Source organism: Natrix helvetica, assembly GCF_964273705.1.
Source record: "Natrix helvetica genome assembly, chromosome: Z".
Classification (NCBI taxonomy): Eukaryota; Metazoa; Chordata; class Lepidosauria; order Squamata; family Natricidae; genus Natrix; species Natrix helvetica.
Genome location: NC_138554.1, coordinates 1,125,222 through 1,151,725, shown reverse-complemented (window position 1 = coordinate 1,151,725; position 26,504 = coordinate 1,125,222). Strand labels below are relative to the sequence as shown.

At 44.6% G+C, this 26,504-nt stretch overlaps 1 protein-coding gene across 2 annotated transcripts; it reads left to right on the top strand.

Moving 5' to 3' along the window:
- The first annotated feature begins 6,924 nt into the window (after nucleotides 1-6,924).
- On the top strand, nucleotides 6,925-24,017 carry LOC309402035 (asialoglycoprotein receptor 1-like). 2 transcript variants are annotated; one of them, XM_081971522.1, is made up of 9 exons: nucleotides 6,925-7,092; nucleotides 10,043-10,134; nucleotides 14,939-15,064; nucleotides 15,215-15,310; nucleotides 15,931-16,002; nucleotides 17,619-17,711; nucleotides 19,761-19,912; nucleotides 20,859-20,965; nucleotides 23,230-24,017. In XM_081971522.1, the coding sequence occupies exons 2-9, from the start codon at nucleotides 10,065-10,067 to the stop codon at nucleotides 23,378-23,380; spliced, it is 867 nt and encodes a 288-aa protein (XP_081827648.1). In that variant the 5' UTR covers nucleotides 6,925-7,092; nucleotides 10,043-10,064; the 3' UTR covers nucleotides 23,381-24,017. The 2 variants fall into 2 exon arrangements, with proteins under 2 accessions (XP_081827648.1, XP_081827647.1); XM_081971521.1 differs by having other exon boundaries at nucleotides 6,925-7,107.
- The last annotated feature ends 2,487 nt before the right edge of the window (nucleotides 24,018-26,504 follow it).

Genomic DNA, 26,504 nt, shown 5'->3' with positions numbered 1-26,504 from the left:
TGCCCCAATAAATTCATAATTATCGAGTCAAGGTTTGAGTACAAAACCAGTGATTTATTATGAGCTTCGTTAGGCAAGATCTGTTCGCAGTCAAGCCTGTGCTTTGTTTGATTTTCTTCTGAACTTTACCCCTGTTCCTTCCCTCTCCTCTGTGTCATAAATCACATTCCCCTGTAAGATGCCACCCCTCCCGAGCCGGCTGCACTAACCTGAGATCCATCTTCAGCCGACAGGATGCGTGAAATGTACTCCCCCCTCCTTTCTACCATGACAACACGGGGTGGTTAGTTCAGATAGTCCTCGACTTACGACCATTCTGTTAGTGACCGTTTCGAGATAGGACGATGCTTGAAAAAGTGCCCTCAGGTGCTTTGGAGAATAAGTTGACGCCTTCTTCTTTATGGCGGCCCCTCAAACACTTATCATGCCCCCCTCCCAAAAATCCTTCTTTTTCTCCAGAGTAGCCAAACTCAAATCCTGCCACCGTTCTTCGCATGTTTTAGCCTCCAGGCCTTTGACCCTCTTAGTTGCCCTTCTCTGCACTTTTTCCCAAGCCTCCAACATCTGCCTTCCTTCACAATGGAAAAGCCGCCCTTGTTGTGGTCATAAATTGAGGACTATCTATCATTGCAGGACTTTAAGGTGGCCAAATTTGGGTCCTCAACTGATTTACTTTCAGTGTGGAGAATTTCACCTTAAGGGACACTTGGGTGAATTAATTAATTACTGGAAAATTATTTCCATACAGGGAGTCCTCGGCTTACGGCCGCAATGGAGCACCAAAATCTCTGCTGTTCAGAGAGACATTTGTTGAGTTTCACTCCATTTTTGCAACCTTTCCCGCCACCGTTGTTAAGCGAATCCAGACTGCTGTTAAGTCAGGAACCCTGCTGTTAAGTGAATCGGGCTTTCCCCCTCCCCCCTTGACTTTGCTGGACCGAGGATCGCAAAAGGGGATCACGTGACACGCACACACACACACACACGACACTGCGACCGTCATAAGTATGCGTCAGTTGCCGAGCGTTTGAATTTTCATTACGGGAAGCTGCAACGGTCATCAATGTGGAAAACGGTCATAAGTTGCCTTTTCCAGTGCCGTCGTAACTTTGAACGGTCACTAAATGTACCGTTGTAAGTGGAGGACTCCCTGTATTACAGATCCCTATTGGACCAGGGTGGTATAAGGCAGGGGTGTCCAAACTTGGGAACTTTAAGACTTGTGGACTTCAACTCCCAGAATTCCCCGCTGTCTTAAAGTTCCCAAGTTTGGACATCCCTGGTATAAGGTCTCTTGCATGGGGTTGGACTAGAAGACCTTTGAGGTCCCTCCTGACCCTATAAATCTATGTTCCAAGTTGGTTAGATTTAAGCTGTGAATGCCACCCCTTTGTTCTCACAGTCTGGACTCACGTAGGCTGTGTTAACCCAAGTTGGGTTGTGTGAACAGGGACTTCGACATAGGCTCGGGATGTGCCTTCTCCTCACCACCCATCCACCCACCCCCAGATCCCTCCCGGGGCTTCGCTTTTATCTTTCAAAAGGCAGACGGATGAGTCTCCATGTCCTGGCCAGGAGGGCTTGGGAGGTGAGCGGAGGCACACGATGTTCTGTTCCAGGTACCTTGGAAGCTTCTGCCCAGGTGGGAGGGGTGCCAAGGTAGGCTGGCACGAGCTCAGGCCCTGCGTCTTAGGCGAAGGAGGAAGGGAGAAGGTTCAGGAGGAGAAGATTCTTTAAAGGCCAGGACTGACCTGTGAGGTCCGCGGTTATCTCTGAACTGGGTGGTTTTCTTGCAGACGTTTTATGACCCAAGTAGGGAACATCATCAATCCTAGGGGAGGGGTAAGGTTTGTAGAGGAGGAGGACTGTGGGGTCCTTGGGGGTCTCTGAGCTTGCTTGTTTTCTTGCAGACGTTTCATGACCCAACTAGGGAGCATCATCAGTGCTAGAAGGGGATAATGTTTGTGGAGAGGAGGAGGAAGACTGTGGGGTCCTTGGTGGTCTCTGAGCTGGTGGGTTTCTTGCAGAGATTTCATGACCCAACTAGGGAACATCATCAGTAGTAGAAGGGAGTAATGTTTGTGGAGAAGAAGAGGAGGAGAAAGAAGAAGAAGATTGGAGCTTGGTTCCTTCCTTCCTTCCTTCCTTCCTTCCTTCCTTCCTTCCTTCCTTCCTTCCTTCCTTCCTTCCTTCCTTCCTTCCTTCCTGGAATGGAATGGAATAGAATAGAAAATATGGAATGGAATAGAATGGAATGGAATGGAATGGAATAGAATAGAATAGAATAGAAAATATGGAATGGAATGGAATAGAATAGAATAGAAAATATGGAATGGAATAGAATAGAATAGAATGGAATGGAATGGAATGGAATAGAATAGAATAGAAAATATGGAATGGAATGGAATAGAATAGAAACTATGGGATGGAATGGAATGGAATGGAATAGAATAGAATAGAATAGAATAGAATAGAATAGAATAGAATAGCAGAGTTGGAAGGGACCCTGGAGGTCTTCTAGTCCAACCCCCTGCCTTAAATTTCCCTATAAAATTCAGACAAATGGTTATCCACTTGTATTATAAAAATAGCAACAGCACTTAGGAGCTGTTTCCCCAGCTAATAACTTACTAGCACAGCCCCAAATAAGGGGGGGGGTCCTTCTCTCGGGGTGCTAGGCAGAGGATGGGTGTGTCCACCTTGCCCTGATCTCGTCAACATCCGTTTATTTTTGCTGACTTGTTTGCAGGAATCGGGGAGTGACGACCGATAGAAAGAAGATTTCTGCCTCGGCCAAGAGAACTGAATGAACTCAAAAGGCGCTTACAGCTATAAAAACCCGCGTTCATTTTAAGGACAGCTCTTCCTTAAATTGCCCCCTGTTCAGCGGCCTCAAGACAAAAGTTGCAAACAAGCAAAAAAAAAAAATAGAATTAAAAAAAAATCGTAAGCGTCAGAAAAAAGCGTTCGAAGGCCAACCCCACAGGTCAAATTTGAAGATTGGGAGGAAGTGAAACCTCAAACGAGCATTATTAGAAATATAAATATATTTCTTAGTAAGGGTTGCTTGGGAGGGAATTCACGCTCTGCAAAATGATAACGGGAAAAGGGGTTTGGGCCAGTTTCGGGGAACACCAATTCGTCTTATAGGCCAGCACCTCTTCTTCCAGGTGTCAGGTTCCCCCCCCCCAAAAAAAAGCCCTAATTGATTCATGAGCCTCAGACCAAACTTCAAAAGAAATCCAGTTGTTTATTAGGAACACCATTCCGGCAATATCCCATTGCAGTCAAATCTGACCTCATTTAAATTATGGCTGAACTTTGCCCCTGTTCCTTCCCCCCCCCTCAGTCTGTGTCATAAATCATATTCCCCAATGAGGTGCACCCCTCCCAAACCTGCTGCGGTAATCTAGCCGAAAGTATGCGTGAAATACGCTTCCCCCCCTTTCCTCAGAATGGCAACTTTAAGAGTTGACATTCGGCTCCCCTCTCTTTGCAAAAGCAACCTGTGCGAAGCAAAAACAATTGACACCGGGTTTTGTAGCTGAGTGTCAATGACAGGTAGTCCTCGACGTACGACCACAATTGAGCCCCAAAGGGCCTGTTGCTAAGCGAGACAGTTGTCAAGGGAAGTTTGCTCCATTTTCTGACCTTCCTTGCCACCATCGGGAAGTGAATCCCTGCAGTCATTCAGCGAGTCACATGGATGTTAAGCAAATCGGGCTTCCCCCACGGACTTTGCTCGTCAGAAGGTCACGAAAGGGGATGGTGTGACCCTGGGGAACACTGCAACTGTCATAAATGTGAATAAATTGGCAAGCATTTGAACTTTGATCGCTTACAATGGTCGTAAGCGTGAAAAATGATCCTCGGTCATTTTTTTCATGCCGTTACAACTTTGAAAGGTCATTAAATGAATTGTTATCAGGGCATTCATTGCCTGTATGGCAAAATGCAGTGCTTGGACATCCAAAAGGCATTTGATAAAGTAAACTGTGACCTACTTCTTGGTATGCTAGAAAAAAGAGGCAGAATGTCAGTCCATCCGTCCCCCCCTTTGTCAATGGGCCATTAAGGCTGGATCCAGTCGATTCCACATAACAAAGATCTCCCTCCTTCAGGCAGAGCCATAGTAGGAATTGCCCAGAGCCCTTTCATTACATCATCACCCAGCAAGAGTCAACCAAGCTTGGGACTCAGGACAGCCTACAGAGTTGCCCCTGCATGGGCCCATGGGAATCTGACAACCAATCATAATGCAAGCTCAAATTCAAAAACCCAGAGAGGGCATAAAACCAGGGCAGTTTCAGCATCTCTGACCGTTTTTCAGCCCCCAGGACCTCAAATCATCAATAAACCATCTTTCCAAGCAATTTCCAATGAATCCGGTGTCTTTTTCCCCACTTGGAACTGAACCCAGAGGGATATTTTTTTTCCCCAACAGGAGAATAGGTTGAGCCTCTTTGCTTTGGGGCAGCCCCTCACACATTGGAACACTGCTATCATGTTACCTCTAAGTTCTTTTTGCCATTAAACAAGACATACCCAATTCCTGCAACTGTTCTTCTGATATTTGGTCGTCCTCTAATCCTCTTTGCACGTTTTCCCAGAATCTCAACATGAGTTTTTTATGTCATGGTGACCAATACTGGGTACAACCCCCAGAAGCTGTGAATGCTCCACCAGTAAAAGTTTTGAAGAAGAGTTTAAGCAACCATTTGTCTGAAGTAGTGCAGGGCATCCTGCCTAAGCAGGGGGTTGGACTAGAAGGCCTCCAAGGTCCCTTCCAACTCTGTTATTCTATTCTAATCAATGCTAGCCGATAACCCGGCCTGGCCCGGAGATTTATTTATAGGGGGAAGACATCTGGACCAAACGTAATTTTTAATGTTGGATTTTCCCCCTTACCAGAGGGAGCCCCCTTGTGGAGTGCTGTGAAGCCGTTACCATGGCAACTTTAATGCACTGTACAGTAGAATCCATTTTACGGCAGTACAGTAGAAGCCATTTGAAGGCACAACAGGCTGTATCTTAACAGAACACACACCCTGAGGGATGTTAGGGGTATCTTACTTATCCAACACTATCTCTATCTAGAGATAGAGATAGATAGATAGATAGATAGATAGATAGATAGATAGATAGATAGATAGATAGATAGATAGATAGACAGAGAGAGATAGAGATAGAGATAGAGATAGAGATAGATAGATAGATAGATAGATAGATAGATAGATAGATAGATAGATAGACAGAGAGAGATAGAGATAGAGAGAGAGATAGATAGATAGATAGATAAGATAGATAGATAGATAGATGAGAGAGAGAGATAGATAGATAGATGAGAGAGAGAGATAGAGAGATAGAGAGATAGAGAGATAGAGAGATAGAGAGATAGAGAGATAGAGAGATAGAGAGATAGAGAGATAGAGATAGAGATAGAGAGAGAGAGAGAGAGAGAGAGAGATATTTGTTTTCGTATATATATAGAAGACTCCAAGAGGGCATTATGGTTCCATGTTGGCTGGGGAATTCTGGGAGATGAAGTCTGCAACTCTTAAATTTGCCCAGTTTGGAGACCACGAACATCAACAACGTCCCCCTACGGATGGGAGGTTCTCCTCTAGAACGTTCTACCAGCCCACGAGGGAGTTCAGATTGCGGTGCCTTTGAAGTCAACATCTGCTGACTGACTTCTAGGAAAACCTAGAATTTTTCCATCAGCAAATTTGCAAAATACGGTTGACCCCGTTATGAGTCATGTGGTTTAACTTCAGCACCGGGGCGGGGGGCGGGGGGGCGGAGGGGGCGGGGGGTGAGGGGGGGGCGGGGGGCGGGGGGGCGGGGGGGTGAGGGGGGCGGGGGGCGGGGGGGCGGGAGGCCAAAATGCATTCGATTTCAGAAGTGAAAGTCTTTAACTTTGGAGAGGGACTACGCGGAAGATGGTCGTGAAGAAGGCACACACACACACACATACTCTCAGGAATTTGGAGGAGGGGAGGGGGGGTCACTTAAGGTCCTAAAGTGGAACCCACCCATCTTAAATTAGCCAAGATTATTTTTTTGGGGGGGGGGGGAAATTTCCAGAAATAATTATTCAAATAGAAGAAAATGTTTGTAGCTCAAATTTGGATGGTGGGGAGCTTGGTGCTCTCTGAGCTGGGTGGTTTTCTTGCAGACGTTTCATGACCCAAGTAGGGACTGTCATCAGGGCTAGAAGGGAGCGGGGTTGGTGGAGTGGAGAGGGGGAAGAGGAGGAGGATTGTGGGATCATTGGGGCTTTCTGAGCTTGGTGGCCTGCTTGCACCAAGCCCCCCCCCCCGCAGTCCTTGTAGTCTCCCTCCTCCTCGTTACATATCCCACTCCCTTCTAGCACTGATGATGTTCCCTAGATGGGTCATGAAATGTCTGCAAGAAAACCACCAATACGGCCAAAAATTGGAAATAATGGAAAGGTAACGTAGAATGAATTATGTGTTTGTGGAGATGTTAAAGGGGAAATCCGGACAAGACTTTTGTTCACAAAAGCATTTTTTTTTAAAATTATGTAACAAAAATAAAATAAAAAACTTTTTGAAAAAAAGAAAAGAAACATTTCTACTTATGCGTTGTTTAATCATCTTTTCCAAACGTGTGTGGATTTTCTTCCAATATTTTCTCCTTTTCGGACACCTCCACCACACGTGGTAGTAAGTGCCTAGGGACTGATCACATGTCCAAGCGTTTGGGAGATATGTCTCCCAAAGACACGGTTTATGCGGCTTATGCGCAGCTTATCCGTCTCTATTGCGTCAAGTTTTGAGGATTTTCGGTTCCTCTCTTTGGGGAAATGCCCTTTCCAGGGGGGGGACCCCAGAGCCGAGGGAGGGGCAAGCATCGAGCCCAATATAAGGGAGGGGGGCGGTGCAGACTGAGCTGGCCGCTTCTCTTTTAGCAAACTTGGACAAACTTTGAAACGTCCCGCAGGAGGAACGTATTGACAGGGCAAAGATCAGCAAGGGGGGTTGGAAAAGCGAACGGTTGGCCAGAAAGAGAGAAAGGCCGAGGTCCTTTTGAGAACCTCAACCAGGACTAGCTTCATCCCCGCTGCAGGTTGGTTTTGGGAAGGTAGGTGTGTGTGTGTGTGGGGCTTGGTTTTGTAGTAGCTGAGCCAGGAGTCTCCCTTCCTAAAAATGAAAATAAAAACAAAAAAAACAGGACCAGATGAGAAGAAGGAAGAGGCTTCACGCGGCAGAAAAGATGGCGGGAGACGAAAGGTGAAAAAGGATAAAACAGGAGGAATATTGGCAGCTCTGGGTCCAAAGGAGGTGGATTTTCTGGCAGGCGTTTCGTGAACTAACCAGGGAACATCATCAGTGCTAGAAAAGAGAGGGGTTTATGAAGAGGAAGAGGAGGAGGACTGAGGGGTCCTTGATGCTCTCTGAGCTTGTGGTTTTCTTGCAGACGTTTCATGACCCAACTAGGGAACAGCATCAGTGCTAGAAGAGTTTATGAGAGGAGGAAGAAGAGGAGGAGGACTGTGGGGTCCTGGGTGGTCTCTAAACTTGCTGGTTTTCTCTGATGTTACTCAAGTTGTGTCCTTAAACCCCTGCGAGAAAGCCCCCAAGTTCAGAGACCACCAAGGCCTCCTCCGGTTATACCGTTCGTTGTACTTTGAAGGGCTGTCTTTCGGTTACATGAGAATTGGGGTGGGGGGCTTTGAGGGGGTGAAGGGAACAGGTGGGGGGAGCAGCCATTTAGGGGGGGGAACCCGGGACAGAAAGGCCAGCGGCCATGTCACCCATGACAAATAAAAGAAGGTGAACGGTTTAGGAGTCACCTTTGAGGTCGCTGGGCTTCCCTTCCAGAAAAGCAGCCATGTTGGCGTTTGGGTGTTTGCCTCAGTTTCCCCTTCGGCACAGCACTCTTAAAACCGGAGTGTCGGGAGACGGAAGAGGAGGAGGAGGCTGAAGGCCAAGAAGAATCTCCTCCCCTCTTAAAATCAGAATCTCAGTTTATTATTTCATCCGGGCAGGTATATATTGAAATTTTCTTCTCTTTGAGACAACCTATTTTTTTTCCTGGTACAAGGAAAGAAGGGGGGGGAAAGGGGCTGGGGTGGGGGCTCGGTGGGACCTTCAGAGGTTCTGTAGAAGGTTTCCCCCAAGAGACTCGTTCTCGTCCGCAGTTCTGGGTTCTTTGTGCCAGGAAGTTGTGAGCCGAATACCAAAATAACGCAGAATTGGCAGGGACCTTAGAGGCTTTCTAGTCCAGCCCTCTGCTCAAGCAGGAGACCCTAGACCAGTGTTTCTCAATCTTGGCAACTTGAAGATGTCCGGACTTCAACTCCCAGAATGCCCCAGCCAGCATCCGCCGCCCTAGACCATTCCAGACCAATGGGTGTCCAGCTTCTTCTTAAAAACCTCCAATATTGGAGTGCCTGCAACCTCTGGAGGCCAGCTGTTCCCCTGTCAGCAAGGGGTACCGATGATCTCCTGGTGTCTCTTCCTTGACCAAAAGTTCAGAAGATGACTTTAGAAAGCTAAGGAGGCCCCACAGACAGGATCCTGGAGCCAGAGGGTTCAGATAAATAAACGAATAAAGTAAATAAATAGTCAATAAATAGAATACTTGTAGCTCAGGGTTGAAATGAGGGATCCGTGGTGCTCTCAGCACTGGGTGGTTTTCTTGCAGGCGTTTTATGACCCAACTAGGGAACATCATCAGTGCTAGAAGGGGGATGGGGTTTGCAGAGATGAGGAGGAGGAAGAGGACTGTGGGGTCCTTGGTGCTCTCTGAGCTTAGCTGTTTCCTGGCAGACGTTTCATGACCCAACTAGGGAACATCATCAGTGCTAGAAGGGAGTGGAGGAAGAGGAGGAGGAAGAAGAGGAGGAGGAGGAGGAGGAGGAGGAGGAGGAGGAGGAGGAGGAGGAGGAGGAGGAGGAGGAGGAGGAGGAGGAGGAGGAGGAAGAAAAGGAGAAGAGTGTGTTCCTTCCTTCTCTCTGAACTTGGTAGTTTTCTTGCAGACGTTTCATGACCCAACTAGGGAACATCATCAGTGCTAGAAGGGAGTGGAGGAAGAGGAGGAGGAAGAAGAGGGGGAGGAGGAGGAAGAGAAGGAAGAGGAGGAGATGAGGAGGAGGAGGAGGAGGAGGAGGAGGAGGAGGAGGAGGAAGAAAAGGAGAAGAGTGTGTTCCTTCCTTCTCTCTGAACTTGGTAGTTTTCTTGCAGACGTTTCATGACCCAACTAGGGAACATCATCAGTGCTAGAAGGGAGTGGAGGAAGAGGAGGAGGAAGAAGAGGGGGAGGAGGAGGAAGAGAAGGAAGAGGAGGAGATGAGGAGGAGGAGGAGGAGGAAGAGGAAGAGGAAGAAAAGGAGAAGAGTGTGTTCCTTCATTCTCTCAGAACTTGGTAGTTTCCTTGCAGACGTTTCATGACCCAACTAGGGAACATCATCAGGGCTAGAAGGGAGTGGAGGAAGAGGAGAAGAAGAGGGGGAGGAGGAGGAAGAGAAGGAAGAGGAGGAGATGAGGAGGAGGAGGAGGAGGAGGAGGAGGAGGAGGAGGAGGAGGAGGAAGAGGAAGAGGAAGAGGAAGAGGAAGAGGAAGAAAAGGAGAAGAGTGTGTTCCTTCATTCTCTCAGAACTTGGTAGTTTCCTTGCAGACGTTTCATGACCCAACTAGGGAACATCATCAGGGCTAGAAGGGAGTGGAGGAAGAGGAGAAGAAGAGGGGGAGGAGGAGGAAGAGAAGGAAGAGGAGGAGATGAGGAGGAGGAGGAGGAGGAGGAGGAGGAGGAGGAGGAAGAGGAAGAGGAAGAGGAAGAGGAAGAGGAAGAGGAAGAGGAAGAAAAGGAGAAGAGTGTGTTCCTTCATTCTCTCAGAACTTGATAGTTTCCTTGCAGACGTTTCATGACCCAACTAGGGAACATCATCAGGGCTACCTAGAAGGGCCTGCAAGAAAGCGGCTCCTGCAAAATAACGGAAGGCAGGCCAACGGTCCACAAACTAAGTGTGTGTGTGTGTGTGTGTGGCCTTGTGACCCTTGTGTTGTGCTTCCAGGTGTTTGGGGAAGGGTCTCAAGATGATCCGAGACTACCAGGATCTGACCATGACGTTTGACCCCGAAAACGAGGATGCCCCACGGATGAAAGGTGGGCTTTACTCAGAGACGGACAATCCCCACCCACAAAGCCCCCAGGTCCCACGCTCTGCAATTCACGCTCCGTGGCTCTTCCTCGGGCAGGGGGCTCCATCCTTGCCCCCCCCTTCCTCAATTCCCCTGAGTAAGAGACAAGGGCCCTTGTTTTAAAAAATGAGGAAGAGTCATGGTTAGCGACTCAACAACAGCCTTTTTGTGAAATGCCACAATTTGTGGGTTTGGTGGCTTTGCGTGGCCTCCCCCCCCACCCCCATTTTCAAAAGTGTTCTCGACTTACGACCACCATAGAGCCCCACGCACCTGCGGCTGAGTGAGAACCGTCGTTAGGTGAATTCCGCCCTGTTTTAAACGGACCTTTCCTGCCGCAATCGTTTAAGCGAACCGCCACCGTTGTTAAGTGAGCGACAGGGTTTCTTGAGGGAATCCAGCTGCCCCGTCATCTTAGCCAATCAGACACAGAGAGAGAAATGATAGGTAGATAGATAGAGATGGAGAGAAAGAGAGAGAGAGAATGATGGAGAGAGAGAGATGATAGATAGATAGATAGATAGATAGATAGATAGATAGATAGATAGATAGATAGATAGATAGATAGATAGATAGATAGATAGATGATATAGATAGATAGATAGATAGATAGATAGATAGATAGATAGATAGATAGATGATAGATAGATAGATAGATAGATAGATAGATAGATAGATAGATAGATAGATAGATAGATAGAGATGGAGAAAAAGAGAGAGAGAGAATGATGGAGAGAGAGATATGATAGATAGATAGATGGATGGATGGATGGTTGGATGGATGGATAAATATAGATATAGATGATAAATAGATAGATGATAGATAGATGATAGATAGATGATAGATAGATAGATAGATGATAGATAGATAGATAGATAGATAGATGATAGATAGATAGATGATAGATAGATGATAGAGATAGATAGATAGATAGATAGATAGAGATTAGATTAGGTAGGTACGTAGGTATAGAGATAGATAGATAGATGATAGAGAGAGATGATAGATAGATGATAGATAGATAGATAGATAGATATAGATAAATAGATAGAGAGAGATAGATAGATGATAGATAGATAGATAGATAGATAGAGATAGATAGATAGATAGATAGATAGATAGATAGATAGATGATAGAGAGAGATGATAGATAGATGATAGATAGATAGATAGATATAGATAAATAGATAGAGAGATAGAGATAGATGATAGATAGATAGATAGAGATAGATAGATAGATAGATAGAGATAGATAGATAGATAGATAGATAGATAGATTGATAGATAGATAGATAGATATAGATAAATAGATAGAGATAGATAGATAGATGATAGATAGATAGATAGAGATAGATAGATAGATAGATAGATAGATAGATAGGTAGATAGAGATAGATAGATAGATAGATAGATAGATAGAGATAGATAGATAGATAGATAGATAGATAGATAGAGATAGATGATAGATAGATAGATAGAGATAGATAGATAGATAGATAGAGATAGATAGATAGATAGATAGATAGATAGATAGATATAGATAAATAGATAGAGATAGATAGATAGATGATAGATAGATAGATAGAGATAGATAGATAGATAGATAGATAGATAGATAGATAGGTAGATAGAGATAGATAGATAGATAGATAGATAGATAGAGATAGATAGATAGATAGATAGAGATAGATAGATAGATAGATAGATAGATAGATAGATAGATAGATAGATGATAGATAGATGATAGATAGAGATAGATAGATAGATAAATAGATAGATAGATAGATAGATGATAGAGAGAGATGATAGATAGATGATAGATAGATAGATAGATATAGATAAATAGATAGAGATAGATAGATAGATAGATGATAGATAGATAGAGATAGATAGATAGATAGATAGATAGATAGATAGATAGAGATTAGATTAGGTAGGTACGTAGGTATAGAGATAGATAGATAGATGATAGAGAGAGATGATAGATAGATAGATAGATAGATAGATAGATAGAGAGAGAGAGAGAGAGAGATAGATAGATGATAGATAGATAGATATAGAGATAGATGATTAGATAGATAGATAGATAGATAGATAGATAGATAGATAGATAGATAGATAGATAGATGATAGATAGATGATAGATAGAGATAGATAGATAGATAAATAGATAGATAGATAGATAGATGATAGAGAGAGATGATAGATAGATGATAGATAGATAGATAGATATAGATAAATAGATAGAGATAGATAGATAGATAGATAGATAGATAGATAGATGATAGATAGATAGAGATAGATAGATAGATAGATAGAGATTAGATTAGGTAGGTACGTAGGTATAGAGATAGATAGATAGATGATAGAGAGAGATGATAGATAGATAGATAGATAGATAGATAGATAGATAGATAGATAGATAGATAGATAGATAGATAGATAGATAGATATAGATAAATAGATAGAGATAGATAGATAGATAGATGATAGATAGATAGAGATAGATAGATAGATAGATAGAGATTAGATTAGGTAGGTACGTAGGTATAGAGATAGATAGATAGATGATAGAGAGAGATGATAGATAGATGATAGATAGATAGATAGATAGATAGATAGATAGATAGATAGATAGATAGAGATAGATAGATAGATAGATAGAGAGAGAGATAGATGATAGATAGATAGATAGATAGAGATAGATAGATAGATAGATAGATAGATAGAGATAGATAGATAGATAGATAGAGAGAGAGAGAGAGAGAGATAGATGATAGATAGATAGAGATAGATAGATAGATAGATAGATAGATAGATAGATAGATAGATATAGATAGATAGATAAATAGATAGATAGATAGATAGATAGATAGATAGATAGATAGATAGATAGATAGATAGATATAGATAAATAGATAGAGATAGATAGATAGATGATAGATAGATAGAGATAGATAGATAGATAGATAGATATGGAGAGAGAGAGAGAGAGACATCGAAACAGTCACTATATTTATAAATATAGTCATATATTTACATATAATTATAGGCTACAACCGGAATTACTAGGAATTTAATGCTAGGTCAGATGCTTCCTCTTTTCTTACTCCACCATGCCCTAATTCCTATTTCTCTCCTCCCACTGTCCTTCTGGTTCTTACCTTCTTCTTGTGACCTGCTCTATTTCTGCCTCCTTCCTTCCTTTATTCCCCAAGGTTTTTGCAATTTTAGCACCTTTAAAACAGCTTCGCTGGCTGGGGAATTAGAGTAGAATAGAGCCCAGAAGGGAACTTAGAGGTCTTCTAGTCCAGCCCCCTTCTCAAGCAGGAGAACCATTTCAGACAAACATTCAGTCTCTCTTGAAAGCCTCCAGTGTTGGTGCATCTGCAACTTCTGGAGGGAAGCCACATGCTGTTTCTACTGATTAATAGAGTCGGGTGGGATCTTGGAGGTCATCCAGTCCAACCCGCAGCCCTACCCCATTTGAGACAAGTGACCGTTTCATGTCTTCAAGGCCAGATAACTTAAAAATGGCCAAGGTTGAGAAACATGGTGTTACCCATTCGGGGCAAGCGAGGAAGGCTACATTAACAGATAACAGAGTTGGAAGGGACCTTGGAGATCATCCAGTCCAACCCGCAACCCAAGCAGGAGTCCCTGCTCCATTTCTGACAGTTTCTTCTTGAAAGCTTCCAGGGATGAAGCTTCCACAACTTCCGAAGGCAACTTCTGTTCCGTTGGTGGAGTGATACGTTACTCTGAGATGGGTTCTCGCAGGTGTCCCTCTGAACTACGATTCCCAGCATCCTTTGCCTTGGTGATGGAGCCGCTGGGAATTCGAATCATAGAGTGGAAGAGCTAGAAAGGATTTTGGAGAAAGGATTCAGCCTTGTTTTTCAGCGTAGGCAACTTTTAAACTGGGTGGACTTCAACTCCCAGAATCCCCAGAAACAATGGAATAGAAAATAGAGTAATAAACTGAAAGAAAAATGAAGCTGAATAAAGAAAAAAAAGCAAAAGAAAGAAAAGAAAAGAAATAAAAGAAAGAAGGAAATAAAAGAAAGAAAACAAAAAAGAAAAGAAAAATAAAAGAAAAAAGAAAAGAAAAGAAATAAAATGAATAAAAGAAAAAAGAAAAGAAAGAAAAGAAATAAATAAAATACATAAAATACATAAAATAAATAAAGAAAAGAAATAAAATAAAGAAAAGAAATAAAATAAATAAATACATAAATACATAAAATACATAAATAAAATAAAATAAAGAAATTATAAAATAAATAAAATAAATAAAATAAATAAAATAAATAAAATAAATAAAATAAATAAAATAAATAAAATAAATAATAAAATAAATAAAATAAATAAAATGAATAAAATGAATAAAATGAATAAAATGAATAAAATGAATAAAATAAATAAATAAAATAAATAAAATAAATAAAATAAATAAAATAAATAAAATAAATAAAATAAATAAAATAAATAAAATAAATAAAATAAATAAAATAAATAAAATAAATAAAATAAATAATAGAACAGAACAGAACAGAGCAGAACTAAACTAAACTAAACTAAACTAAACTAAACTAAACTAAACTAAACTAAACTAAACTAAACTAAACTAAACTAAACTAAACCTCAGGGAGTGGAAATCCACCCAGTTTAAAGTTTGTTTAGACAGTCCTCACAGCATCCATCAAACAAACAAACCTCCTTACTAAAGTTTGGGAAATAAACCAAGGTTTGCTTCCTCTCTTCTTAGCCCCTCCGAAGATGCCCCAAAGCCGGACGTGGCTCCAACGGACTTTCCCCAGCCGGCGCCGGGTTCTAATCCTGATGGCTCTGAGCTTCATCCTCACCATCGCGGTGATGGTCTTTGGCGTCAAAGGTGAGCATGTCGCTAGGCCCGAAAACGGCGTCCTAGGGTCTGAGCAAGGGCAAAAAAGCCGAGGGGGAGTGAGTGGGCACCACCAGGTGATCACCAACGGGCCTTTTTTTTTCTTCCTCAGCCATTATTTTGTACTTTTCTTCTTCTCAGGACATTTTTACAACATGGAGTTGAAGAAGATGCAGGAGAGCATGAACAGCCTCAATAAAACAGTCGGGACGCAGCTCACCAAGCTTCAGGAGAAGGGTAAACCTCGGCCAGGTTACTTAACAGAGTCGGAAGGGGCCTTGGAGGTCATCTAGTCCAACCCCCTTGCCCCAAGCAGTATCCTGATTGATTGATTGATTGATTGATTGATGTGGTCTAGGGTCTCCTGCTTCAGCAGGGGGCTGGACTAGAAGACCTCCAAGGTCCCTTCCAGCTTCTATTTTCATTGATTGATTGATTGATTGATTGATTGATGTGATCTAGGGCCTCCTGCTCGATCAGAGGGCTGGACTAGAAGACCTCCAAGGTACCTTCCAGCTTCTATTCTGTTTGATTGATTGATTGATTGATTGATTGATTGATGTGGTCTAGAGTCTCCTGCTCGATCAGGGGGCTGGACTAGAAGACCTCCAAGGTCCCTTCTAGCTTCTATTTTAATTGATTGATTGATTGATTGATTGATGTGATCTAGGGCCTCCTGCTCGATCAGAGGGCTGGACTAGAAGACCTCCAAGGTCCCTTCCAGCTTCTATTCTGTTTGATTGATTGATTGATTGATTGATTGATTGATTGATTGACGTGATCTAGGGCCTCCTGCTCGATCAGGGGGCTGAACTAGAAGACCTCCAAGGTCCCTTCATTCCACCTGTGTTTCGCAGAGAACGACGCGGACAGAAAACTGAAGGAGACGGAAGGGACAGTGAAGCAGTTGACCGAGGAGGCCAACAGAGGTAAGGAAGAAAAAGGCCCTTCCTGTCAGGTGGCGAAAAACCAGATCCAATTACAGGGCGGTCCTTGGCTTATGACCAGAAACGAGCCCCCACATTTCTGTCACTAAGCAAAGCCATTGAATTTGGACCCGTTTTATGACTCGTCTTGCCCCTGTTGTAAAGCAAATCGCAGCCGCTGTTGAATGAGTCACACGGTTGTTAAGTGAACCCTGGATGGTCGCAAATGATCGCCATGACCATCGTAAGTACACGCCGGGTGCCAAGCGTGGGAATTTGGCTCCTGTGACCACGTCGGATGGCTGTAGGTTTGGGCAACCTGTGTGGATTTTATCCCTGGTGGAAGGAGCTGAGCCACGAGGAGGGTGTAACCGCCCTGCCCTTCTGCCTGGCGTCCCGGGAGGGACGGCTGAGATACCCAGGGAGCCTTCATGTGGGCAGACTGCGTGGCACCCGTGGAAACAGCTGCCGATGGTTTCCTGGCACTGATGCCTCTTTTGGGGCAATTGAAAAGGGAGGGGAGGTTTCAACGCCTCTTATTTCTTTTTTTCCCCCTTGGCAAACCCCAAGAAAAAGGGGGGAAGGTATTGGCAGACGAAGCCCCCCCCCCAGATTTCATTTCATTTCATTGTATTTTATTTTATTTCATTTCATTTACTTTATTAACTTTATTTTATTTGTTTTCCTTCTTTCTTTTCTTTTTTTTTTGCTTTTTTGCTTTATTCAGTTTCGTTTTCTTTACATGCTCTCCATATTTTCACATTTATTTCAGTTTATTATTCTGTTCTATTCCATTGTTTTGTTTTATTATTTCTTTTCCTTTTCGGTTTCCTTTATCCGGCTGTGTTTTGTGTTGATATGCTCTCCGTCTCACTATCCATTTTATTTCTCTGCAATAAAAACAGAAATAGAAAAGCAATTGTAAAAATAATTGTTGCCCACCCCCCAGCAATAAGTAACTATTCCTAATTGAGTGACATTTTTAAAATGTGTTCCCTTTTTCCTTCCTTCCTTCCTTCCTTCCTTCCTTCCTTCCTTCCTCTTACCATCCTTCCTACCCTCCCTCCCTTTCTTTCCTTCTTTCCTCCCTCTGTCCCTCTCTCTCTCTCCCTTCCTTCCTTCCTTTCAATTTTCATTCTTTCTGTCTGCCTCTTTTCCTTCCTCTTTCTTTTTTCTTTCTCTTTCTCCTTCCCTCCCTCTCTCTTTCTTTTCCTTCCTTTCTTCTTTTTCCTTTCTTCTTTCTTCTGTTTCTTTCATTTTTCTTTCTTTCTTTCCATCTCTTTTCTATCCTTTCTTTCTTTCTTTTTCTTCCTTCCTTCCTTCTTTTACTTTCTTTCTTTCTCTTCTTTTCTTTCTTTCTTTTGTTTTTCCTTCCCTCTTTTCCCTCCTCTTTTCTTCCTTTCTTCCTTCTTTCTCTTTCTTCTTTTCTTTCTTTCATTCATTTTTCTTTCTTTCTTTCCATCTCTTTTCCTTCCTCTTCCTTCCTTCTTTATTTCTCTCTCTCTCTCTCTCTTTCTTTCTTTCTTTCTTTCTTTCTCTCTCTCTCTCTCTCTCTCTCTCTCTCTTCTTTCTTTCTCTCTCTCTCTCTCTCTCTCTTTCTTTCTTTCTTTCTTTCACAGCCACAACCCACCTTCTAAACCAGCTGAAGGAGCTACGGAGGAATAACATCGCCCTCAATTGTGACTTCCAGGACTTCAAACACAACCGTACAGGTGCGGAGGGAGGGGGGGGGAGGACACGCCAAGGGTGAGGCCTGGCACCGGTGGGCATAAGGAGAGTGGCTCCCTGCTGGTCCTCCTTCCGCTTGGTTGGCGCCTGCCGCCTCTTTGCCTTGGCCTGGGGTTTGAAGGAGGGGGGGGGGGCTGTGTGGGCTTTGAGCCTTTTAATATTTGTAGCTGAGGGTCCGGCGGCTGTGAGCTCCTTGGGGGTCTTGGAGCTCAAGAGTTTTCTGGCAGGCATTTCATCGCCAAACTAGATAACGTCATCAGTGCTAGAAAGGTAAAGCTCACTCTGTCCTAGCACTGATGATGTTATCTAGTTGGGTTATGACAAGTGGCAAGATGTCCTGAGAGAACCAAGGACCCCACCGTCCTCCTCCCCATCCTGCAAACCCCTCCTCCCTTCTAGCACTGATGACGTTCCCTAGTTGGGTCATGAAACGCCTGGAAGAAAATAACCAAGTTCCGAGAGCAGCAAGAGTCCTCCTCCTCCTCCTCCTCTTCCTCCTCCTCCCACAACTCTTCCAGCATTGATGATGTTCCCTAGTTTGGTCATGAAACGTCTGCAAGGAAGCTCAGAGAGGCACTAAGGGCATCAAAGTCTCCTTCCTTCCCCCTCTTCCTCCTCCTTCCTTCTAGCCCTGATGATATTGCCTAGCTGGGTCATGAAACGTCTCCAAGAAAACCACCCAGCTCAGAGACCCCCCAAGGACCCCACAGTCCTCCTCCTCCCACTCCTCCTCCTCCTCTTCTTCTTCTCCTCCTCCCCCACTTCTCCTCCTCTTCTCTGCAAACACCGCTCCCTTCAAGCGCTGATAATATTACCTAGTTGGGTCACAAAATGTCTGCCGGGAAACCCCCAAGCTCAGAGACCCCCCCAAGGACCCCACAGTCCCCCTCTTCCTCCTCTCTACAAACACCACTCCCTTCCAGCACTGATGACATTCCATAGATGGGTCATGAAACGTCTGCAAGAACCCCCTCCACCCGCACCAAGCTCTGAGACCCCCACCGTCGTAGCCTTTCCCCTTAGCCAAATGGCACCCTGGGGCTGATGGTCTTCCTTGTGGGTGGGCTGCTTCCGGCTGAGGCTGAGCCGAGGATGCTGAGCCCCCAAGTGCATGATGGGAATATCCCTCCCCTCCCAATTGCCGCCCAGCCAGGGCTCTTCCGGAGGTTGGCTTGTTTTCCAGTGGTTTGGAATGGATTCCGGGATGAATCACACAGGGATGGGAAGAGGCCCCGCTTGTCATCTCTTCTCCCCGTCGTTTATTCGGCCTCTGCAAACGTCTCCGGGTGCCACCTGGGTTTTGGGGGGGCACCAGAAATAACTCCGGCGGGGCTCCCTGGCGCCTCGCCCTAAATTCGGGCTGGACCCGCCCAGCCAGTTCTGCGACATTTTCTTGGTTTTCAGATGTTTTTCTCTTGCTTTGATTCTCTGCCAGGCCTCCCGGATGGGCGGAATGAAGAATTAAAAAGGGAATTAAGAATCGTATTGGTCGTCCTCGACTTACGACGATTCGTTTAGTGACTGTTGAAAAAAAAAGGGACATGGACATTTCCCCCCCCCCCACGATCAAAATTTAGACGCCGATTCGTATTTACAACGGTCACAGCGTCCCAGGGTGGGGTGGGGGTGAGGTTGTCAGGTAAATCCCCTTTTTGCGACCTTCCGCCACAAGCAAAGTCAACGGGGAAGCTGGACTCGCTTAATGACCACGTGGCCCACTTATCCACTGGGGCGATTTGCTTAACAACGGTGGCCAGAAAGGTTGTAAAATGGGGGAGGGGGGACTCATTTCGTCAACGTCTCACTTAACGATGGATGTTTTGGACTCCGCTGCGGTCATAAGCCAAGGACCCTCCCTACATGAAAGCATTTTTGCTGCCCAAAAACGGCACGAGAAGACGCCAGTTCTTTACGATGACGGGCTTTTCTCACCGCCCAGAAGGAGAGGCAAGGCTAGCTCAGCCTGATGGGTGTTGTAGTCCAGCACAGCTGAAGCTCTCTCTCTCTCTCTCTTCTCTTCCTTTTCTTCCCAGGCCGAACGGAGGCCTGCTGTCCCAGGGGTTGGGATGCATTTCGGAAAAGCTGCTACTGGGAAAGCCAAGTGGGAACGTCGTGGCAGGAAGCCAAAGCCGAGTGCGAAAGCTACGATGCTCACCTGGTGATCATCAACTCCTACGAGGAGCAGGTAGACGTCCCTACCTGGGTGGCTGATTGAGTCAGGAAGCAGTTGGATTAGACCGGGGGGGGGGGGGGGGGGTTGTCTCCAGACATGGCCCCTTTAAGATGTGTGGACTTCAACTCCCACAATTCCTCTGTCAGCATAGCTGGCTGAGGAATCCTGGGAGTTGAAGTCCACCAGTCTTAAAGGAACCAAGTTTGCTGGCTGAGGAATCCTGGGAGTTGAAGTCCAGCAGTCTTAAAGGAACCAAGTTTGCTGGCTGAGGAATTCTGGGAGTTGAAGTCCAGCAGTCTTAAAGGAACCAAGTTTGCTGGCTGAGGAATTCTGGGAGTTGAAGTCCAGCAGTCTTAAAGGAACCAAGTTTGCTGGCTGAGGAATCCTGGGAGTTGAAGTCCCCAAGTCTTAAAGGGGCCAAGATTGGAGACCCCCTGAGACCCAATATTTTTTCAACTTGGACCATTTTAAGAGGAGTGGACTTCAACTCCCAGAATTCCCCAGCCAACCAAAACTTATGGAAATTCAGCATGAATAAGAACCAATGTGGTTAGACTAATTTTTGCATTTAAAAAAAACAAATTGGGTCACTTTCTTAATAGACGGTGGGAATGCAGTCGACGTAATATATCTTGATTTCAAGAAAATAGGGGGCGGGGGGGGGGAAACCATCCATGAGAAACTAAATTAATAAACAGGTTAAATATGGGCTCTATGGCGTAACAATTAATTAATGAGGAAACTTGATATGCTGGCCGGGGAATTCTGGGAGTTGAAGTCCACCCCAAGTAAAGTTTCAAACAGATGTTTCTATCTATCTATTTTGCTACTCAGTGTATTTGACTAGGTATTTCTTTAATTATATCTATTATTCTATGCTGGGATGGACTTCACTGGTAGAGTAAGATTTTCGGGTGCTGGGGGGGGTCTCAACGTTCCTTTTTTTTTTTTCTGACAGCAATTCGTGGCGGTCCGTGTCAGGCCAAACTTAATGTGGATCGGGTTGACAGACAGTAGTGGCAGCTGGAAGTGGGTGGACGATTCCCCCTACACAATGGTCTCACGGTAGGTTCAACTGGAGGGGTTCCCCCCACCCCACCAACCATCCAGAATTCCCCATTGACTGTCCATGGATAGTCAGCCTTGAAGGGACCTCTCGAGGTCATCTAGACCAACCCCCCTCTGTTTAGCGCAGCAAGGGAATTCTGGGAATGGAACTCCAGCCGTCTTAAATCTGCCGAAAGACTGTTCTACGCAGGTAGTCCTCAACTTAGGACGGGTTGCTTGAGGACCATTCAAAGTACCGACAGACTTATTAATACCTACGGATGACCTGTCCTCATAGTTACGCCTGGCGTAACTGCAGGACAGATCCTGTTTTGTGCGTATCGCTTCGTGGTTATGACCGGTGGCAGTGTCCCGCAGTCACGTGACCGCCACTGGAGAGTATTTTGCCCCCCAAAATGGTTGGGTTCCCTTAAAGAGGTTCACTTAACGACGGGGGGTGACTCATTTTAAGACCGTTGTCAAAACAGTGATCAAATGGAGACTGGTCACGTGGTGCCTCGGCTTACGACCGCAGTGACTTAATACAATACAATACAATACAATAGTAGAGTTGGAAGGGACCTTGGAGGTCTTCTAGTCCAACCCCCTGCCTAGGCAGGAAACCCTATACCGTTTCAGACAAATAGCTATCCAACATCTTCTTAAAGACTTCCAGTGTTGGAGCATTCACAACTTCTGGAGGCAAGCTGTTCCACTGATTAATTGTTCTCACTGTCAGGAAATTTCTCCTCAGTTCTAAGTTGCTTCTCTCCTTGATTAGTTTCCACCCATTGCTTCTTGTTCTACCCTCAGGTGCTTTGGAGAATAGTTTGACTCCCTCTTCTTTGTGGCAACCCCTGAGATATTGGAACACTGCTATCATGTCTCCCCTAGTCCTTCTTTCTCTTAAGCTAAACATACCCAGTTCCTGCAACCGTTCTTCATATGTTTTAGTCTCCAGTCCCCTAATCATCTTTGTTGCTCTTCTCTGCACTCTTTCTAGAGTCTCCACATCTTATGAGGAACATTTCAAACTCCAAAAGGTTGTAACTTGAGGACTATAGGTAGTCCGAGACCTATGACCGCAATTGAGCCCAACATTTGCGTTGCTAAGCAAAACGGTTGCTAAGTGAGTTTTGCTCCCTTTTACGAGCTTTCTTGTCACTGCTGTTGTTAAGTGAGTAACATGGTTGTTAAGTGAATCCATTTTCCCTATGGACTCCGCTTGTCAGGGGAATCATGTGAGCCCGGTAAAAACTGTGACCGTCATAAAGATGAGTCAGTTTCGAACCATCGGAATTTTGATCATGTGACTGCGGGAATACTGCAACGGTCATAAGTGTGTCACTTTTTTACAGGGATGTCGTAACTTTGAATGGTCACTAAATGAACTGTTGGAAGTTGAGGACTACCTTTATTTTATTTTAGTTTAGGTTTTTTTATTTACTTTAGTATCTTATATTTTGTTTTATTTTATTATTTTGTTCATTTTAATACTTTATATTTCATTTTATTTTAATATTTTATTTCATTTCATTTCATTTTAGCATTTTATTTCATTTTAATATTTTATATTTCATTTTATTTCATTTTATTCTAATATTTAATCTTTCGTTTTATTTTACTTTAGTATTTTATATTTCATTTTATTTCATTTTAGTATTTTACATTTCATTTTATTTTACTTTAGTATTTTATTTCATTTTATTTTAGTATTTTATATTTTGTTTTATTTTACTTTAGTATTTTATATTTCATTTTATTTCATTTTAGTATTTTATATTTTGTTTTATTTTACTTTAGTATTTTATTTTACTTTAGTATTTTATATTTCATTTTATTTCATTTTAGTATTTTATATTCTGTTTTATTTTACTTTAGTATTTTATATTTCATTTTAGTATTTTATATTTCATTTTATTTCTTTAGTATTTTATTTTACTTTAGTATTTTATATTTCATTTTATTTCATTTTAGTATTTTATATTCTGTTTTATTTTACTTTAGTATTTTATATTTCATTTTAGTATTTTATATTTCATTTTATTTCTTTAGTATTTTATTTTACTTTAGTATTTTATATTTCATTTTATTTTACTTTAGTATTTTATATTTCATTTCATTTCATTTTAATATTTATTCTTTTATTTTACTTTATTCTTTTATTTGGTTCTCCCGTTGGCTTATTGTTTTGCCCTTGGGTGCCTGTGGTTGTGTTGGGAGGCATCCCCACAACCTAACCAAACTCACCCCGTCTTCTGCCGTGTCTCTCTCTGGCCCAGGGACTGGTGCCCAGAACAACCGGACAACTGGTACTACCATGAACTGGGGGGCGGGGAAGACTGCGCCCACCTCCACCGGGACGGCTGCTGGAACGATGACCACTGTAGCCGGCTCTACGGCTTCGTCTGCGAGTTGGAGATGAATAATTAAGGGGAGCCGGAAGCCCCCCACCCACCCAGAGCTCCCCCAAAGTGGACAATCAACCACCCCGGTTTAGATGCTGGCTAGATGCTGGCTAGATGCTGGCTAGATTCCTTGTTTCGCACTCAAGATGGAAGCGGCCATCTTGAGACTGAGACTTCGACGACCTCCATTCTTCCTCCCTTCCTCCCTCTGTTTCTGACTTTACACTTAGTCCTCGACTTGCAGCCATTAGTGACGGTTCGAAGTTACGACGACACAAAAAAAGAAACTTAGGCAGACTGTTTGTCACACTCACGACCGTTACAGGATCAAAATTCGTAGGCTTGGCAACTGGCACGTACTTATGCCTGTTGCATTGTGTCCCCTTTTCCGACCTTCTGACAAGGCAGGTCAACGAGGAAGCTGGAGTCACTTCACAGCCATGGGACTCGCTGAACAGTGGCGGCGATTCGCTTAGCAACAGCGGCCGGGAAAGTCGTACAATGGGGCAACACTCACTTAACAATTGTCTCGCTTAACGACCGAAATGTTGGGCTCCATAGTGTTAAGACCACCCTGGAGCCCAGATTTTCCATTTTAAGTCAGGACAATCATAAATCAAGGGACGCATTTTGAGTGGATCCAATTTTATGCCTTCTTTTTTTTAATGTGGCGGTCATTAAGTGAGCCACAATGTGAATGCCATGAGTAAGGAAATCAATGTATTCCTATGTAAATATTTGGCTGGAAACAGGGAAACATTATGCCATAAAGATGGGCAGCCTATAAGTTTTACAAACAAACAAATAAGTAAGGGACACGTGAACTCAGAACAGGGTCGTAAGGAGCTTTGGGGGAGGTCCGTCGTAACTCTGAACATTCGCTTAACTCGTTGGTCGTTAAGTCGAGGATTACCTGCCTGCTTTGACTGCAAACTTAGCGCAAAGGGGACATCGGTCAGAGGTTTGACCTCTTCCCTGGCTAAGACCAACCATTTTGCCCAAAATTCAGCCTTGATATGTGTATCTTTGATGTCAATCATTCAATAAAGGATTCCTCGATCCACCAGATCAGCAAGCAATCTGGTTGGCTGCAGGAATGAGCCCGTTTCGGAGACTGAGGATAGTTCAATGCAGAATAACACAGTCGGAAGGGACCTTGGAGGTCATCTAGTTCAACCCCCTGCCCAAGATCATAGAAACAGGGCTGGAAGGGACCTCGGAGCTCTCCTAGTCTAGGCCAACCTCCTGCCCGAGATAGTAGGAACATAGGCCTGGAAGGGGCCTTAGAGGTCTTCTAGTCCACCCCCCCTGCAATCTCTTCTTAAAAGCCTCTAATGATGGAACAACCACAACTTCCAGAGCACCCACAATGTTCTTGTGTCTTGGGGTTCAGTAAAGCCCGCCAATGGCCAGCTTCTGCGCCTTCTCCAAGAGGGCCCATCCGAGGGTCTCCATGTTCGGGCAGAGGTGACTGGCAGAGTAGCAGCTGCTTGGGTAGGTGCCCAGGCCCGTTCCCTCCTGTCCCAGGTAGGACGTGCCGAGCCGTCCGTCCCGGAGCAGGAAAGGATGTGAGGCACCTTTGCGATGGCTCCTGTGGCTGACTCACCTGCCTCAAGCCAGGGCATGAACGCCAGGTGGGTTGGTTTGTCCGTGGTTTGGATTAACCACGTTTCCTCCTTTAGCAACAGGGTGCAACATCCATCAGGGATGACCAACTCCGAATCCTTCAGGGGGAGAGCTTTGAACCTTGGGATGGACAGAGAAGGAAGCTTGGGAAGTTGGAGCAAGTCACCTCCCCCGGGGTGGTCCTTTGGAGCAGGGGGTCTCCAACCACGGACACTTTAAGACTGGTGGACTTCAACTCCCAGAATTCCTCAGCCGGCTTCGCTTTAAGACTGGTGGGCTTCTGGGCGTTGAAGTCCACAAGTCTTAAAGTCCTCAAGTTTGACAAGAACTGATTTAAACTGTGCTGAGATTGGCTGGGGAATTCTGGGAGTTGAAGTCCACAAGTCTTAAAGTCCTCAAGTTTGACAAGCATGGATTTCAACTGTAGTGAACCTGGCTGGGGAATTCTGGGAGTTGAAGTCCACCTCTTTTTAAAATTTCCCAAGTTGAAAAGCACTGGTTTAAGCAGCCCTTGCAAAGCATGCTGGCTGGGGAATTCTGGGAGTTGAAGTCCACCTCTCTTCGAAGTTGCCACCTTGGGAGTTTTTCTACCTGAGACGGGGGCGGAATAAGGCCGGGGTGAGCCAAGGCCGCCGAATCAGGCCACAGAGCCCGGTGACTCACCCAGCCAGTCTGAAATTGCATGCAGGTTTTGCAACGCCACCGGAAAAACACAAAACGTTTGCGGGCGGTCAGTGAGGGAGGGTGTGCGTTCAGACAAACACGACAACAAGGATTACGTGCCGCTGGAAACGGGGCCCTGCTAGATGCGGAGGAGGAGGAGGAGGAGGCTTTCCGGCTTTCCATTTAGGGAGCTGGTTGGTTTGGTTCCCTGCCCGGGGAAGAGGGCCGGGCAGAGACGGAGGCGTCATGAGCCCTGGAATTTCAATAAGGCGGCCCTGGGAGCCGAGCCCTTCCGCTCCCAAACCCCGGATTGGAGGCAGGTTGCAAAATGCCAGCAGTCCTCCTCGCCTTGCGACCGTTCGTTTAGTGACCGTTCAAAGTTACAACAGGAAAAAGTGATTTGTGACCGTTGCTCGCGCTTACGACTGTTGCAGCCGTAAGGGATCCACGTTCCAATGCTCGGCAACCGGTTTTGTATTCGTGATAGTGGCAGCTTCACACGATTTGGGACCTTCTGACCAGCCGAGTCCATGGGGGAAGCCAGATTCACTGAATGACACGGTCACTAACTGAGCAACGGCAGCGGTGCGCTTAACGACCGTGGCCTGGAAGGTTGTAAAATGGGAGCGAAGCTCACTTCTCTGAGCAACCGAAATTTTGGCCTCGGTTGTGGTCCTCAGTTAAGGCTTAGCTGAGTCTACAGTATTCCATCCTCCTGTTCCTTCCCACAACAACCTCCCTGCTAGGTAGGCCGAGCTGAGGAAAGAAAGAGAAAGAAAGAGAGAGAGAGGGAGAGAGAAAGAGAAAAAAGAGTGAGAGAAAGGGAAAGGGAAAGAAAAAAGAGAAAGAGAGAGAGAGAC